This window comes from Manacus vitellinus, unplaced genomic scaffold, assembly GCF_001715985.3.
Source record: "Manacus vitellinus isolate BGI_N305 unplaced genomic scaffold, ASM171598v3 scaffold_1_pilon, whole genome shotgun sequence".
Classification (NCBI taxonomy): Eukaryota; Metazoa; Chordata; class Aves; order Passeriformes; family Pipridae; genus Manacus; species Manacus vitellinus.
This window is the reverse complement of record NW_021939396.1, coordinates 41,564,953-41,577,038: the sequence shown is the minus strand read 5'-3', so window position 1 is coordinate 41,577,038 and position 12,086 is coordinate 41,564,953. Positions and strand designations below refer to the sequence as shown.

The following is a 12,086-nucleotide window of genomic DNA, read 5'->3' as shown; positions in this document are numbered from 1 at the left end:
TAATATGCCCCAAACCCATTTACATATTATTTTCTGCCCTCTAGTGCTGGGGTCTATTCGTGTTGCAATGACTCTGCAGAACCTGCCCCTGGCCTGGCCTGGCCTGGCTGTCCAGCAGGGAACTAGGACCATCATGTGATGCTCCTGAACCCTTTTTCTCTGCATGAACTATAAAGGGTTGAGTGCATGAGGCTTAGGAAGGTAGTTCAGAAGTGTGAGGCAGTCTGATATCTGCTGTCTCTCCTCTTGCTCTGTGTCAGGGTCCATTGATTGCTGGAAAGGGATACATGTCACTCACTTTAGTCTTGAAATTATGATTTGCCTTGGAAAGCGCCTAATTTAACTGTTTGCACGTGTGGAATGGTTATGCTTTCAGCTCACTGAAGTCCTTACCCCAAAGGGCAGCTGGTTATCAGCCAGTGTTGGCATGCCACTGTGCCAGCCTGAACAGTCTCATTTAATAGCCATCATGTGTTACTCCAAAAAACAGATGCAATTCCCAGCCAGGTCACCCGGTCTCTGCTGGGCATCTTTGCCACATGGCAATTAGATTCTCAAAATCCCTCAGTAAAATGCAACATCTGGGTGTGGAACCCCTCTGTAAACCTCAATATAAGCCACCTGTATCACACCTAAGCCCCACCATGGAGGGTACAGCTTTGCCTATGGGGGACTCGGAATTGTGTTCAGAGCTTGTGGTCAGACCCGTCAGTGCTTGTCCCCCAAAACCAAGTGCAACAGCCATTCCCTGGAAGATAAGTTGGTTGTGTTTGTTGCTGAGTCTGAGATATGTGATTTCAGGAGCACCCCTTGTGCCATGCAGGGTGCGATGTCCTGGGTGGGGTGCTACACCTGCAGTGAAGAATCCAGGAGCATGTGAGCAAGTGATACTTGTCATTTACCAAAGCACTAGGCTGAAGAAAGGATGATATCCATGTTCTACTCTTTCCTGGGGTAGATTTGTCTGCCATTTCAGCAGCTGAATCTGTTCCCATCTGCATAAGTAATTTCATGAGCAGTGAAGTACAGACAAGATCTTGATTCCCTCATCCGTCCTGCTGAGTACCTGACCCCCTGAATCATGGCTTGTCTCTGGGATCCAGAAATTCTAAACAGCAGTAAGAAGCATTTGAGCATCTGAATTTCAGAGTAAATTTTTTAAAACTTGCTTGGGGTTCTTGCTCCAAATCAAGCAAAGCATTTAAACCTGGTGAGAGAGGACAAGAAAACTTTCTCTAAGAAGCAGAGAAAAGACGAAGCTTTAATTTGGTCTGGAGTGCTGGCTGTAAATCTCAGAGAAGCACCAGGACCCTGAGCCCTTCAGGGACAGCAATTAAATCACACTGTATTTCTGACTAGTTTTTCCTCATAAATAGGGGACAGGCCACTAATGGAAGGTAAGTAAACAGTGCAATGCCTCAGCCTAGCTTTAATCCTCCCTGAACTCCTCCCACCATGATCACCTCTGGCAACCCAGCCAGATGTGCAGGACTTTTTGGGACAATGGGGCTAGAAGCATGGCACAATAAGGCTGGTCCTGGGGAGCCTACAGAGCCCTTCTCTGCTTTTGAGGTTATGAGGATGAGGCAGCACCAGCAGGACACCAGCTCCTGGGGGATTCATGGGCAAAGAGTCAAGCTGTGTTTCTCTCCCCCCTCTAAGAAGCAGCAGGAGTGCAAGGATCATTTCATGCATCAGCTAGAAGCCAGGAATGGTACTTGGGGGCTGACCAGGGAATGGGACATGCAAATGAGGAGGTGCAAGTTGTTTGGGGAGAGTCAAAAAACCTGTGAGCACGCTCCTAGGTAGGGGCAGTACCTACTTGAGGTTGGTGTTGGCTCTCCTCAGCCAGTGCAGTAACTGCTGGGCAGATCCTCCCTGTCTGCTCATCCCACTTCTGCTGGGGCTTGTGCCTCTCCCTTGTCCTGAATCACTGTAGCAGTATTTTGCTTGTCACTTGTACTGTACTTGTACATCATTGCACAGATCCAGCCTGCGGCCACACTACTCTTAGCAGCTGAACAATTTGATGATAAATGAAAGGAATTTTCTTTTTAGCTCTTTTAACTGGAGCTCTGTGTTTCAACTCCCTGCGGGTGTTTAAACTCTGGTGGTATCAACCTGGGCTGGGTTTGTTCAGCTGCACCTGTGGCTGCTGAGCTGCTGAATTACACTGTCCATATACCTGGGCTCCCAAAAGGTCAAGTGCCAATGCAGCTAAATGCCTCAGACCCTGTGCTCCTTGTTTTCTCACACTCTTTGGTGGATGCTCTGAACCTTTTCCTGATACAGGTTTTGCATGAATTTCGATCAGAGACAAAATTCATGTGATCAGATTCACAGCTGCATTTTCTGCCTAATCAAATTAAATCTTGTGTGCTATAATTTACTGTGAGTGAAATGGACAAGTAGGCTCAATGTAGCCCTCTCCTGTCCCATCAAAAAAGCAAAAAACCCCATCCTGCAAATATGTGGAAACTGTAACCAAATCTCTCCCAGCCCTTATAGCCACTCCTTCATAGAATCAGAATGGTTTGGGTTGGAAGGGACTTTAAAGATCATCTAGTTCCAAGACCCTGCCATGGACACCTTTCACTAGACCAGGTTGCTCAGAGCTCCATCCAACCTGGCCTTGAACACTTCCAGGGATGGGGCACCCACAACTTCTCTGGGAAACCTGTTCCAATGTTTCACCTCCTCATTTTTAATCTAAACCTACCCACTCTCAGTTTGAATCCATCCCTCCTTGTGCTGTCACTACAGGTCCTGCTGAAAAGTGCCTCTCCACCTTTCCTATAAGATCCCTTTAGGCACTGAAAGGCCACAATAGGGTCTCCCTGGAGCCCACTCTTCCTCAGGCTAAACAATCCCAGCTCTCTCAGCCTGACTTCACAGAAAAGGTGCTCTGGCCCTCTGATCATCTTTGTGGCCCTAAAAACTTCCCAAACATTTTTGCAACAAAAAAACCCTCTAAACACTGTATTCCGGACACTTGTTAGTGTGACGTAAGGAGTAGCTCTTTGGAAGCTTTGCTACAAGACCATTGACACCATTCACTGCTGTGGGTGGCTGCCAAGGTGCAACCTTTCTGCATAGGTGCCATTTCTTAAAGGCAGCATAGCTTAAAAATTAAATTTTTGAAGCCCATGTAATTTCCAAATGAGGCAGAGTGTTTATAAAATGATGCAGCAGACCCTCATCCTCTGCACTTGTGAGGGGAAAAAAGGGTTTTAAAGCAGCGGTAATAAATCCTTACTTTAATTCCTTGATTTTGCAAAAACAAGAAGTTTGGGGAGAAGTGACTCTATATATAGATAGAGACATATATAGATGTTTACTTTGGGAAGCAGCTGGCCAAACCCTTAAGTGTGAGGCCAGAAGAGCCGTAGGAAATTCCTTACTCCATAGCTGAATACAAGCCCAATTCATTGTTTTTGTGGAAAGCTCATAGGCTCCTTCCCATGCCCAAAGATGTGGTGGCACTGTATCACATCTCAGTCACTGACACCTCAAGACAACATTTAAACTGGGCAACAGTGGCGGGGACTAAGGGAAAATCCTGAACATGAGAAGCAGCATGCAGGAACCTCTTTATCAGCTGGGAAAAGAGACTCCAGGCTGCAGCTGCAGAGCTTTCCTCTGGGTTCAGCAGTACTGTTATTCTTAGCTAGAGGGAAATTTTAAGATTGGCAGGCATGGTAAGGATTAGCTTAAATATGAATATCATTCTATGCCCTTAGAAAAATGTAGTGAGAATATATGCTAATGTTTTATATAACTTTTTAGGTGCAACTAATGGATTTCCAGATATAGTGCCCATCCATCTGGTTATTTAATCTGAGAAGGAAATATTCTCCTCTACTTGTGAATAGTTCCCAAGTTTTGTTTTGCATGAGACCTGATGCAGTCTCTGACTCTGAGCTTGACATCATCTTGTTCTTTTCTGGAAGCCAAATAAACCCGCCCCATAAAGCACTGAGCCCAGTGACTTGAGGTTTGTGTTGCGTCAGTACTTTCCTTGCTGCTTCACAGGCTGGCTCCAGCCTTTCCATTTAGCTGCTGCATTTTATTGAGAGCAGCACTCTTCAGTCAGGATTGGGGATGGCAGCTGCCATTTACATATATTGGAAGTTATTTCCAGGCTCATTCAGCTCCATGGGGAGAGCTCTGTTAGGGAAACTCCACTTGCTTTGCATAGGATAGATCTCTGCTCATAAAAACACAGCAGCTTCGTGCTTTGCTACTCAGCTGACACATGAGCTTGACATACATCATTAAGGACTCGTGTAGCTGAGGCTTTCAACTGTTGCACTTATTTTAGGGCCAAGATAGAGCTTTTAACTATTTAAATTGTCATAGACACATTCTAAGCCCATTTGCACTGTCAGGGTCACTTTTGCCCGTCTCACAGGGGCAGGGCCTTTTGCTATGGACTTAAGGGAGCAGAAGGCACTCAGCAGTGCCCCTCCCCACACTTCAGCCCCAGCCCCTTCCACAAGACCAAGGAAGAAGGCCTGCTGTGCACAAACATCTATTGGTGCTGAGGATATCAAAAGTCCTACAAGAAGAACCTCGTTAAACTATAAACCTAAACTTTGTCCTCTGCAGTACAGGTCAAAGTACCCAGTAAATATCTAAGGTATGTGCCAAAAGTGCCATTTAACACCTCTTAGGATCAACCACTTGATTTCTAAATGTCCCCTTGCCTTTTCATGTTGTTATTTTATTGTGCTTTAAACTTTCTTATATTTTAGAGTGACAGCATGAAAGCTAGAGCACCTCACCTGACTAAGCCTTAGTCATAAGGCTGCTGTCTTAATTGATAGCAGAGATTAAAAGAATAAAATACACCAAGAAGTGTATATAAAAATAGATTACATCAAACACTTTTATGAAAAAAAGCCCCACATTACTGTCCACCAATTATCATGTCTGCAAATGGATAAACATGGAAGCTTTCTGCAATTGAAGTGCGCTAAATTAACTTTTGAAATGAGGTATACAGCTGAAAGTTTATTTTTATTTCTAAATATATTTCCTCTACAAAAATACACCTAAACAATATTTTTTGTTAATAAAGTCTGATAAAAATATTCTGAATTTCTCGATTTATAACACTATTGACACAAACAATTGAGTATATTTATTAAGACAGAAGCAGGACAAATAGCAGTTGTTGCTGGAAAGTATTTGAAATGGAAAAATCCTCTCCCTGTCCAGTAGTCCTCAGCAATCTTCCCCATTCTGACTTTCTCATGGAACTGTATCCAAGAGGCTCTGCTCTCCAGCTGACGATTCATTTGAGACTGGTGCCAGCAGGAGACATGGCCCTCAGCAAAACCAGAACTGCTCCACCACCATGGAGGCAGGAGGGAAAGCTTCTAGGCAGTGAAAGGGCAAAGACTCATTTTTATTACACCTTTTATGATAATTATTAAAAGCCTCAATGGAATCTATATCCTACAGTGGATTCTGGGTAAAATACAATGTAGTATTTGAGAGAACTCTCTCTCTTGCTGTCTGTGCTGCACTTGCCCCCAAGGTTACCTGATACCACGGTTTAACCCTGTCTGGCAACTCAGCCCCACACAGCCGCTCCTCACTCCCCTGCAGTGAGAACTGGAAAAGTGAGAAAACTCATGGTTTGAGATAAAGACAGCTTACCAGGTAAGCTGTGCAAAAGCTGTACACACAAGCAAAGCAACTCATTCACCACTTCCCATGGGCAGGCAGGTGTTAAGCCATCCCCAGGAAAGCCAGGCTAACAGTGACTTGGGAAGACAAACACCATCACTCTGAATATCTCTCCCCTTCTCCTTCTTCCCCCAGCTCTATATGCTGAGCAAGACACCGCATGGTATGTGATATCCCTTGGGTCAGCTGGAGTCATATACTCTGGCTGTGCGCCTCCCAACTCCATGGCACTCCTCAGGGTGTGAGAGGCAGAAGAGGCCTTGTCTCTGTGCAAGCCCTGCTCAGCAACAATAAAGTATCCCTGTGTTATCAACGGTTTCCAGCATAAAGCCAAACCACAGCCTCAGTCTAGCTACTCTGAAGGAAACTAACTCAATCCCAGCCAAACCCAGCATATCGAAGAAATGGCTGTCAAAGAGAAAGAGCTACACCTGGCACAACCTCCACACTTTGGCATAAGCAAATTCCAAGTGCAGTAGCCATGCCTGTGCTGTGCTGCAGTTATGGCAAGAAGCTTCCAGCACTCTACTGTAGTGGCATTGACTATTTTTGGCTTTGGTCAAACAAATAATTTGGAATTAATACATGACAAGTGCAAACTTCCAAAGGACAAAGATAACAGAGTACAAACCTCTAATTGCAAAAAAAAAATACCTGCTGGAACAGTCTCATCTATACATTATCCCGTAATGAAACAGCTGTTCAGATAATTTAAGTGTTATTTAGAGTTTAAAGGCATTTTCTGTTTAATTTCCCCATGTGTTTCACTGACACTACTAATACAAAAATCTTCTAGTTTTAATTACAAGTAATATGTGCCTGCAGAACGATTTTAGTTGATTGTCATCAAGGTCTCTGTAAAAGAAAAGTACAGACTTTCACTACATCACTACATGGATGCCCACAAGCTTGCAGGGTATGAATTTGTGCTTTCTGCTGAGGGGTGTCAGTGCCTTTCAAATAAATCTTTAAGTTCTATAGCCTCTCCAGTTCTTTCTACACTGATTTTAACATGAACGCAATAAAGCTGCTTTGTTACAGAACTACATACAAGAAAAATAATTAAGAAAAAAATTCACTGTTTGAATACAGCTTTAATACAAAAAAATTTATACTCTCTATTAGTCAAGTTAACTGATGATAAAAGCAGTTAAGAGGTTTTTTCCTTTTTTGCCTTAAAATTCTGATCTAGTTGCAGCTACGTATTAGGATACAGGTCCCTTGGCAGATTGGGCTTTAGAGAGGAGGTCCTCACATCCAGGGCTCCCATCCTTCCCAGACTCTGCCAAGAATATTGGGGTCTGTCGCTTGATCGATGAGGCACCTCACTTGGGTCTCCTCTGAAAGTCCATCCTCTGGCTCTTTGGCTCTGATATCATGACTGGCATTACCACGAGCCACAGCTGCAAAATCTTTATAACAAGGTAACTTCTCATGGCCCAGGCGTAGTTCATCACTGAAATTGAGAACACAAAAATAAACTCCTACTAAAGGAAACAAGCAAAAAATCTGAGATGGATTTTTAAATACAAAACAGCACTTGAAAAATAAAGCTGCCTGAATTGAGATTTAAGATGTGGAGACTGTGCAAGAGCTGCAGAAGGCTTGGCCAGCAAAGACCGGTGATTTCAGGTGTCGTTTACTAGTGGGTATTTACCATGAATATGTCAATCTTGTCAGAGGTCTCTAGGTGAAAGAGGGATGCAGAAGTTCACATCCAAGCTGTTGATCTCCTTACCTCCCCTTCTGATTTGTGCCTGTAACAAGTATTTTGCTGCCTCTTCCAGTTCAGCCTTGACCACAAAGGGGACTCCTCCCAAGTCCTGCACTTTTCAGTATTTGTATGGTTTTAAAACAGGCTTGCTTTCTTTGCTTTTTTGTCTTTCCCTTGATTAATCCAAAATGTCTTTTTAAAAGAGGATAGAAGGGATTAATTGTACTTTTAACTGAACTTTAAAGACATTCTCGCTTGAGCCAGACTTGACTAGACTGACATAAATAACCTGAAAATGCCATCAGATTTGAATGTGATGTTTTTGGGAAGCAGCTTACCTCCATGCCTCCCCTACAGCTGGTTCAGGTTCCATTTCAAGTAATCCTTCAGCAGAAGCATATACTGATTTAAATCTTACCCCTGTTGATTTAAATCTTACCCCTAGTCTAAAAGTCATGGAGACAAAAATGAGGAAAAGTAGGCTGAGCAGTGTGAGATTAAGCAGGCTGACAGGGTGGGGAGATGTTTCTTGCCAGGAGCAGTAAAACTGCTCAGAGGCCTGAGCTGGAGGAAGAAAACTTGTGGGGAGATATCTGGTGTTTTGGCTGGCAAGGTGATTCAGAGAGCTTGTATACAGACCAAAATGATTCTGACAGAAGGTTTGTTGAAATTTTGTCCTGTCTCTTTTTTTTTCCTAGCCACTATTCTACCCAAAGAGAACAAAATCTGACACAGGAGCCTGCCAAAGCTCTTAGTAAAGCAGTTTAAAGCAAAAGGAGAGCATCTTACCAAGTGATTATTGCTGGATTGGCACCTGTAAGCTTTCTTCTGACATAGTTGACTTTTTGCAAAGGGTACCAGTTTACTTCAGATGTGTTTATTTCCTTAATCCACGTGCCTCCTTTTTTCAGCTGTCTTTCTTCAAAGTTCTAAAGAGAAAACAAATTTGCCCTATTTGTCATAAATCATACACTTAAAAAAGACTTTTAAGCTGCCAGATCACAGCAAGTCAAACCAGTAACTCTTAACTGTATATGCAGTGGAGGACAAAGTAGTGAGATAATATTTAGCTTGTCTATGACTTAAATTTAATTTACAACTGAAGTTATTGAAGTGCAACTACCTTCAGTTTTCTCTGTAATTATTAATTTGATATATACAGTGCTGATGTAAATTTAAGAGGCTCAATGCAAACAGTTGAAAATATTTATGCTGCTGCCATATGCTACTATTCTTTGTGCATCAATATAGAATTGTCATTTTAAATACTTTACGTTCAGTTTCTCTGAGAACTTAAAAAACTAAAGAAAGATAAAAGGAGCACTGTGAGTGTACATCTAGAAATACTTCCTTTTTGATCAGTTTTATTCTTAGTACAGTTTAAGAATATTCACACGAAAAAAGAGGAAAAACCCCACCTTCCAGTCCAAAGAAGGCTCCTTTACAAATACATCCATTGTGCTGATGAGGAGATCTGGATCTGAACGATAAGCCCTTAGGGCATGCACCATCACACTGTAAATGAGTCCCCACTCTTTCACTGGCATCATCAGATTAACAAACTGTCGAGTCAGTCGAAAAGGCATCAACTCTGGCACACCCAAAAACTAGCAAAGGGGAAGGGCAGTCAAAACAAAACAAGAAATAAGAAGCCTTGGAACAGAAGGATTAGAAAGGAGTATTTTGTTCTTTTTAAGCTTTGGAACCCTCTTTGTCACTTAACTGAAAATACGGTGCAATACAGTAGAACCGGACCAAGTTGTGACACCAAACTCTAGTCACGAATATTTAGTGATAGCGGTTGAAAGCATGGTTGAACTATGCAAAACACCACCATATCAGCTGTGAAACTCTACACCTTCGGGCTTGTCTGAGAATATCTGACACAGATTTTATTCGATCAACTAGAAATAACTTGTAAAGATTGCACCATTTTGCACCAGAATGATGGCAACTGAAAGGCATCAAATTTAGTACTGAGAATACACGTACAAATGCACAGAATAAATGCAAGAGCTGTAACAAATTAATTAGAAAACAAATACCTGTGTGGCCGCACCAAATGCATATCCAAAGTCTATTCCCACCATGCCACCTGTCTCCTTGTTAATCATGAAGTTGGACAGATGTCTGTCTCCAATACCAAGTATCCAGTGGCTGATGCACATCAGTGCATGGGAGCTGGCAAAATGGGACCTCAGGGACAGGAAGGCTTCAGGAGATGTGCTCATTTTCACAAAGGCTCGCCTGAATGAAACAGAACTCGCTTGTTGAACACAGATAAACACCAAACATTCGTTTCAAACCGTGCAGTCACTGACAGTGCACCTACCGCAGCAGGTCTTCTGGAACACTGCTTTCCCTGCTTTTGAAAGACATAACTGCTTCTCTACGGCTTGCATTACTGCAAATAAATGAAGGAATAATGTTAGCCACAGAAATAACAGCCCACTGCATGTGAAATGTTAAGTCGGGACCGAAATCATCAAATATTCTTCTGTTCCTGGTGAATCATAGGGATTTTCTCTGTCCAACTTGAGCAGATGCTTGGGCTCTGAGGCAGCCTACCTCACTGCATAATTAGGAACAAGACACCTAGAAAATAAAGTTGAAGAGCAGCATCTGCTTCAAGACACCTTCTTAAGGAAGTGAGCAAGCTTCTGGAAGCATTCCTGTACTCTGGTGGGATTTTTGGCAGTTCTAACCTCCTCCTGCAGAGCATCTCCAATAAGACAGAGCAGTAAAATGAGCAAAAATCAAATCTAGCCATCATATTATAACACAGACAATGTTTTTTCCCGGAATTTCTACAACTCTGTGTGTGTGCACACTCTAGCTTCTGTTATTTTACATGCAGTCCTCTTTTAAATCCTACCTGTACATAGCATGGTATCGAGAGATGCCTTGTGCTTTCCCACCCATCTTGGACAGCCACTCAGAATAGGTAGCACGAGGTCCTTTTTTGCTAGGAACAAAAAAAGAAAAAAAGCACTGATGATTCCTTGATGATCTTACCACTCTGTACTGGAATATCTGCAGGCTGTGTGCTGCTCTGACCCATGAGATTTTTATGCAAAGGAAGAGTCGGGAAGCTACAGTCTACATTAATTTTAACCTTGCTCCAGAAATTAAGCTTAAGCAGTCAGTGAATATGCATCCATCTCCTTTCCCCCAGCTTTGAACAGACTTCAGTCATATCTGATGGAAGATCAGACACCTCAAAGCTGCTAATTTGTCAATAAGGACCGTGAAAATTAGATGCTGCCTTGAGAAGAAAGACCCAAAATGATTCCTCCAGGGAGGAAAAGATATTTTTAACAGTCTCATAGCCACTTGAGAGGCGTTATGTACACGCTACTGCTTGTCCATTCAAAATGGTACGAAATGCAGGAAGGCAGTTTATCTCCTCACTGTGTACAAGAGGGAGGAATGGGGGCTTGAACTTAGGGTATTAATCCATAAGAAGCCAGTATTCATTAGTTGCACTGCTTATAGAATAACTTTCTCCCATCTTAACTAAGTACATCAGACATTAAACTTCTATTCCAGAGAGGCAGCAACTTAGCAGAGCACCCGTCTTCTCTCTTCCTTCCAAAGCATGTTTTGAGATAGAGAAATTCTTTCCATTTAAGAAGCATTTGTCATTTATAGACTGCATAGCCCAACACTTGGGGACAAAGAAAAGGACTTCAAAACTTCAGAAAGTTGTTCCCCCTACCTCAACCAAAATATTGCCAGAAAATGCATCAGGATTTTCCTTTGCGAGTGCTCTCATTTAAACATAGCTCAACATAAAATGTCTTATTTCTCTTGACTGAATAATACATGGGAAAATATTTAAAGACTTCATACAACAATAAATCTTTTTTTGTTTTTATAAATCATGACCTATTTTTAGAAAGACACTGATCTTCCATATTAGAAATGTCCTCCCTTCATGAGATGGTCCCATGTGAGTCCTCTCCACTTTCCCAGTCGGTGAACTGAGATCAACATAACACCACTGCTGTTCACAAAAGTGAACCCGGCAGCAGCAACGAAGAAACTAAACTGCTCACAAATCAAATAACTGTAGAAATAAAGACTCTTTGGAGTCCAACCTCCACGCTGGAAGTTCCTCCAGCCTGCCCCATAAACGTTAAGTAGTAAAAATAAACGGTGACAACAACACTTCGACAAACTCAGAGATTATGCAACTGAGAACAACGTTTGTAAGTTAAACCACATTTCTAAATTCCAGGACAGAAACAGGCTGAAATGCTAGAATTAAATCAATTTTACAAATATTCAACCTCCAATTACAATCATAAGAAAGTAACATAATTTATTCAAACCCAGCATTTGTATAAAGTCAGAGAGAGTGCTCTTTTACAGTTGTGTTTTGTGCATTTGCTGCCAATTTGCACCCCCCCACACCACTGACTCACTGCTGAACCCAGGTTCTGAATTGCTCTGTCTCTGCTCCCTTCCCCTGCCCCCCACTGACCTAAGTCCATTTCCTGCCTGATCAAATCAAGAGCTCAAAATCCTTGGCTTGTAAAATCAATCTGCTGATAAGGAAATGGTGATGATAATGACGTCACACATGATTATAATTATAAGCTTCTTGTTTAAACAAGTTGGGTGGAGGATATTCCAGGTACAATGGCACTCATTAAACAAGCAGTTGCCAATTACT

The 12,086-nt window shown here is 42.4% G+C and overlaps 1 protein-coding gene across 1 annotated transcript in view; it reads right to left on the bottom strand.

Moving 5' to 3' along the window:
* Positions 1-5,826: 5,826 nt before the first annotated feature.
* PRKDC (protein kinase, DNA-activated, catalytic subunit) overlaps positions 5,827-12,086 on the bottom strand; it is an 83,083-nt gene continuing 76,823 nt past the window's right edge. The window contains exons 81-86 of the mRNA XM_008927770.4: positions 10,284-10,373; positions 9,741-9,812; positions 9,454-9,655; positions 8,827-9,015; positions 8,198-8,337; positions 5,827-7,150 (exon numbers count right to left, since the gene is read on the bottom strand). Coding sequence (XP_008926018.1) covers positions 6,946-7,150; positions 8,198-8,337; positions 8,827-9,015; positions 9,454-9,655; positions 9,741-9,812; positions 10,284-10,373 — 898 coding nt within the window. The 3' untranslated portion in view covers positions 5,827-6,945. The remainder of the gene's footprint in view (positions 7,151-8,197; positions 8,338-8,826; positions 9,016-9,453; positions 9,656-9,740; positions 9,813-10,283; positions 10,374-12,086) is intronic.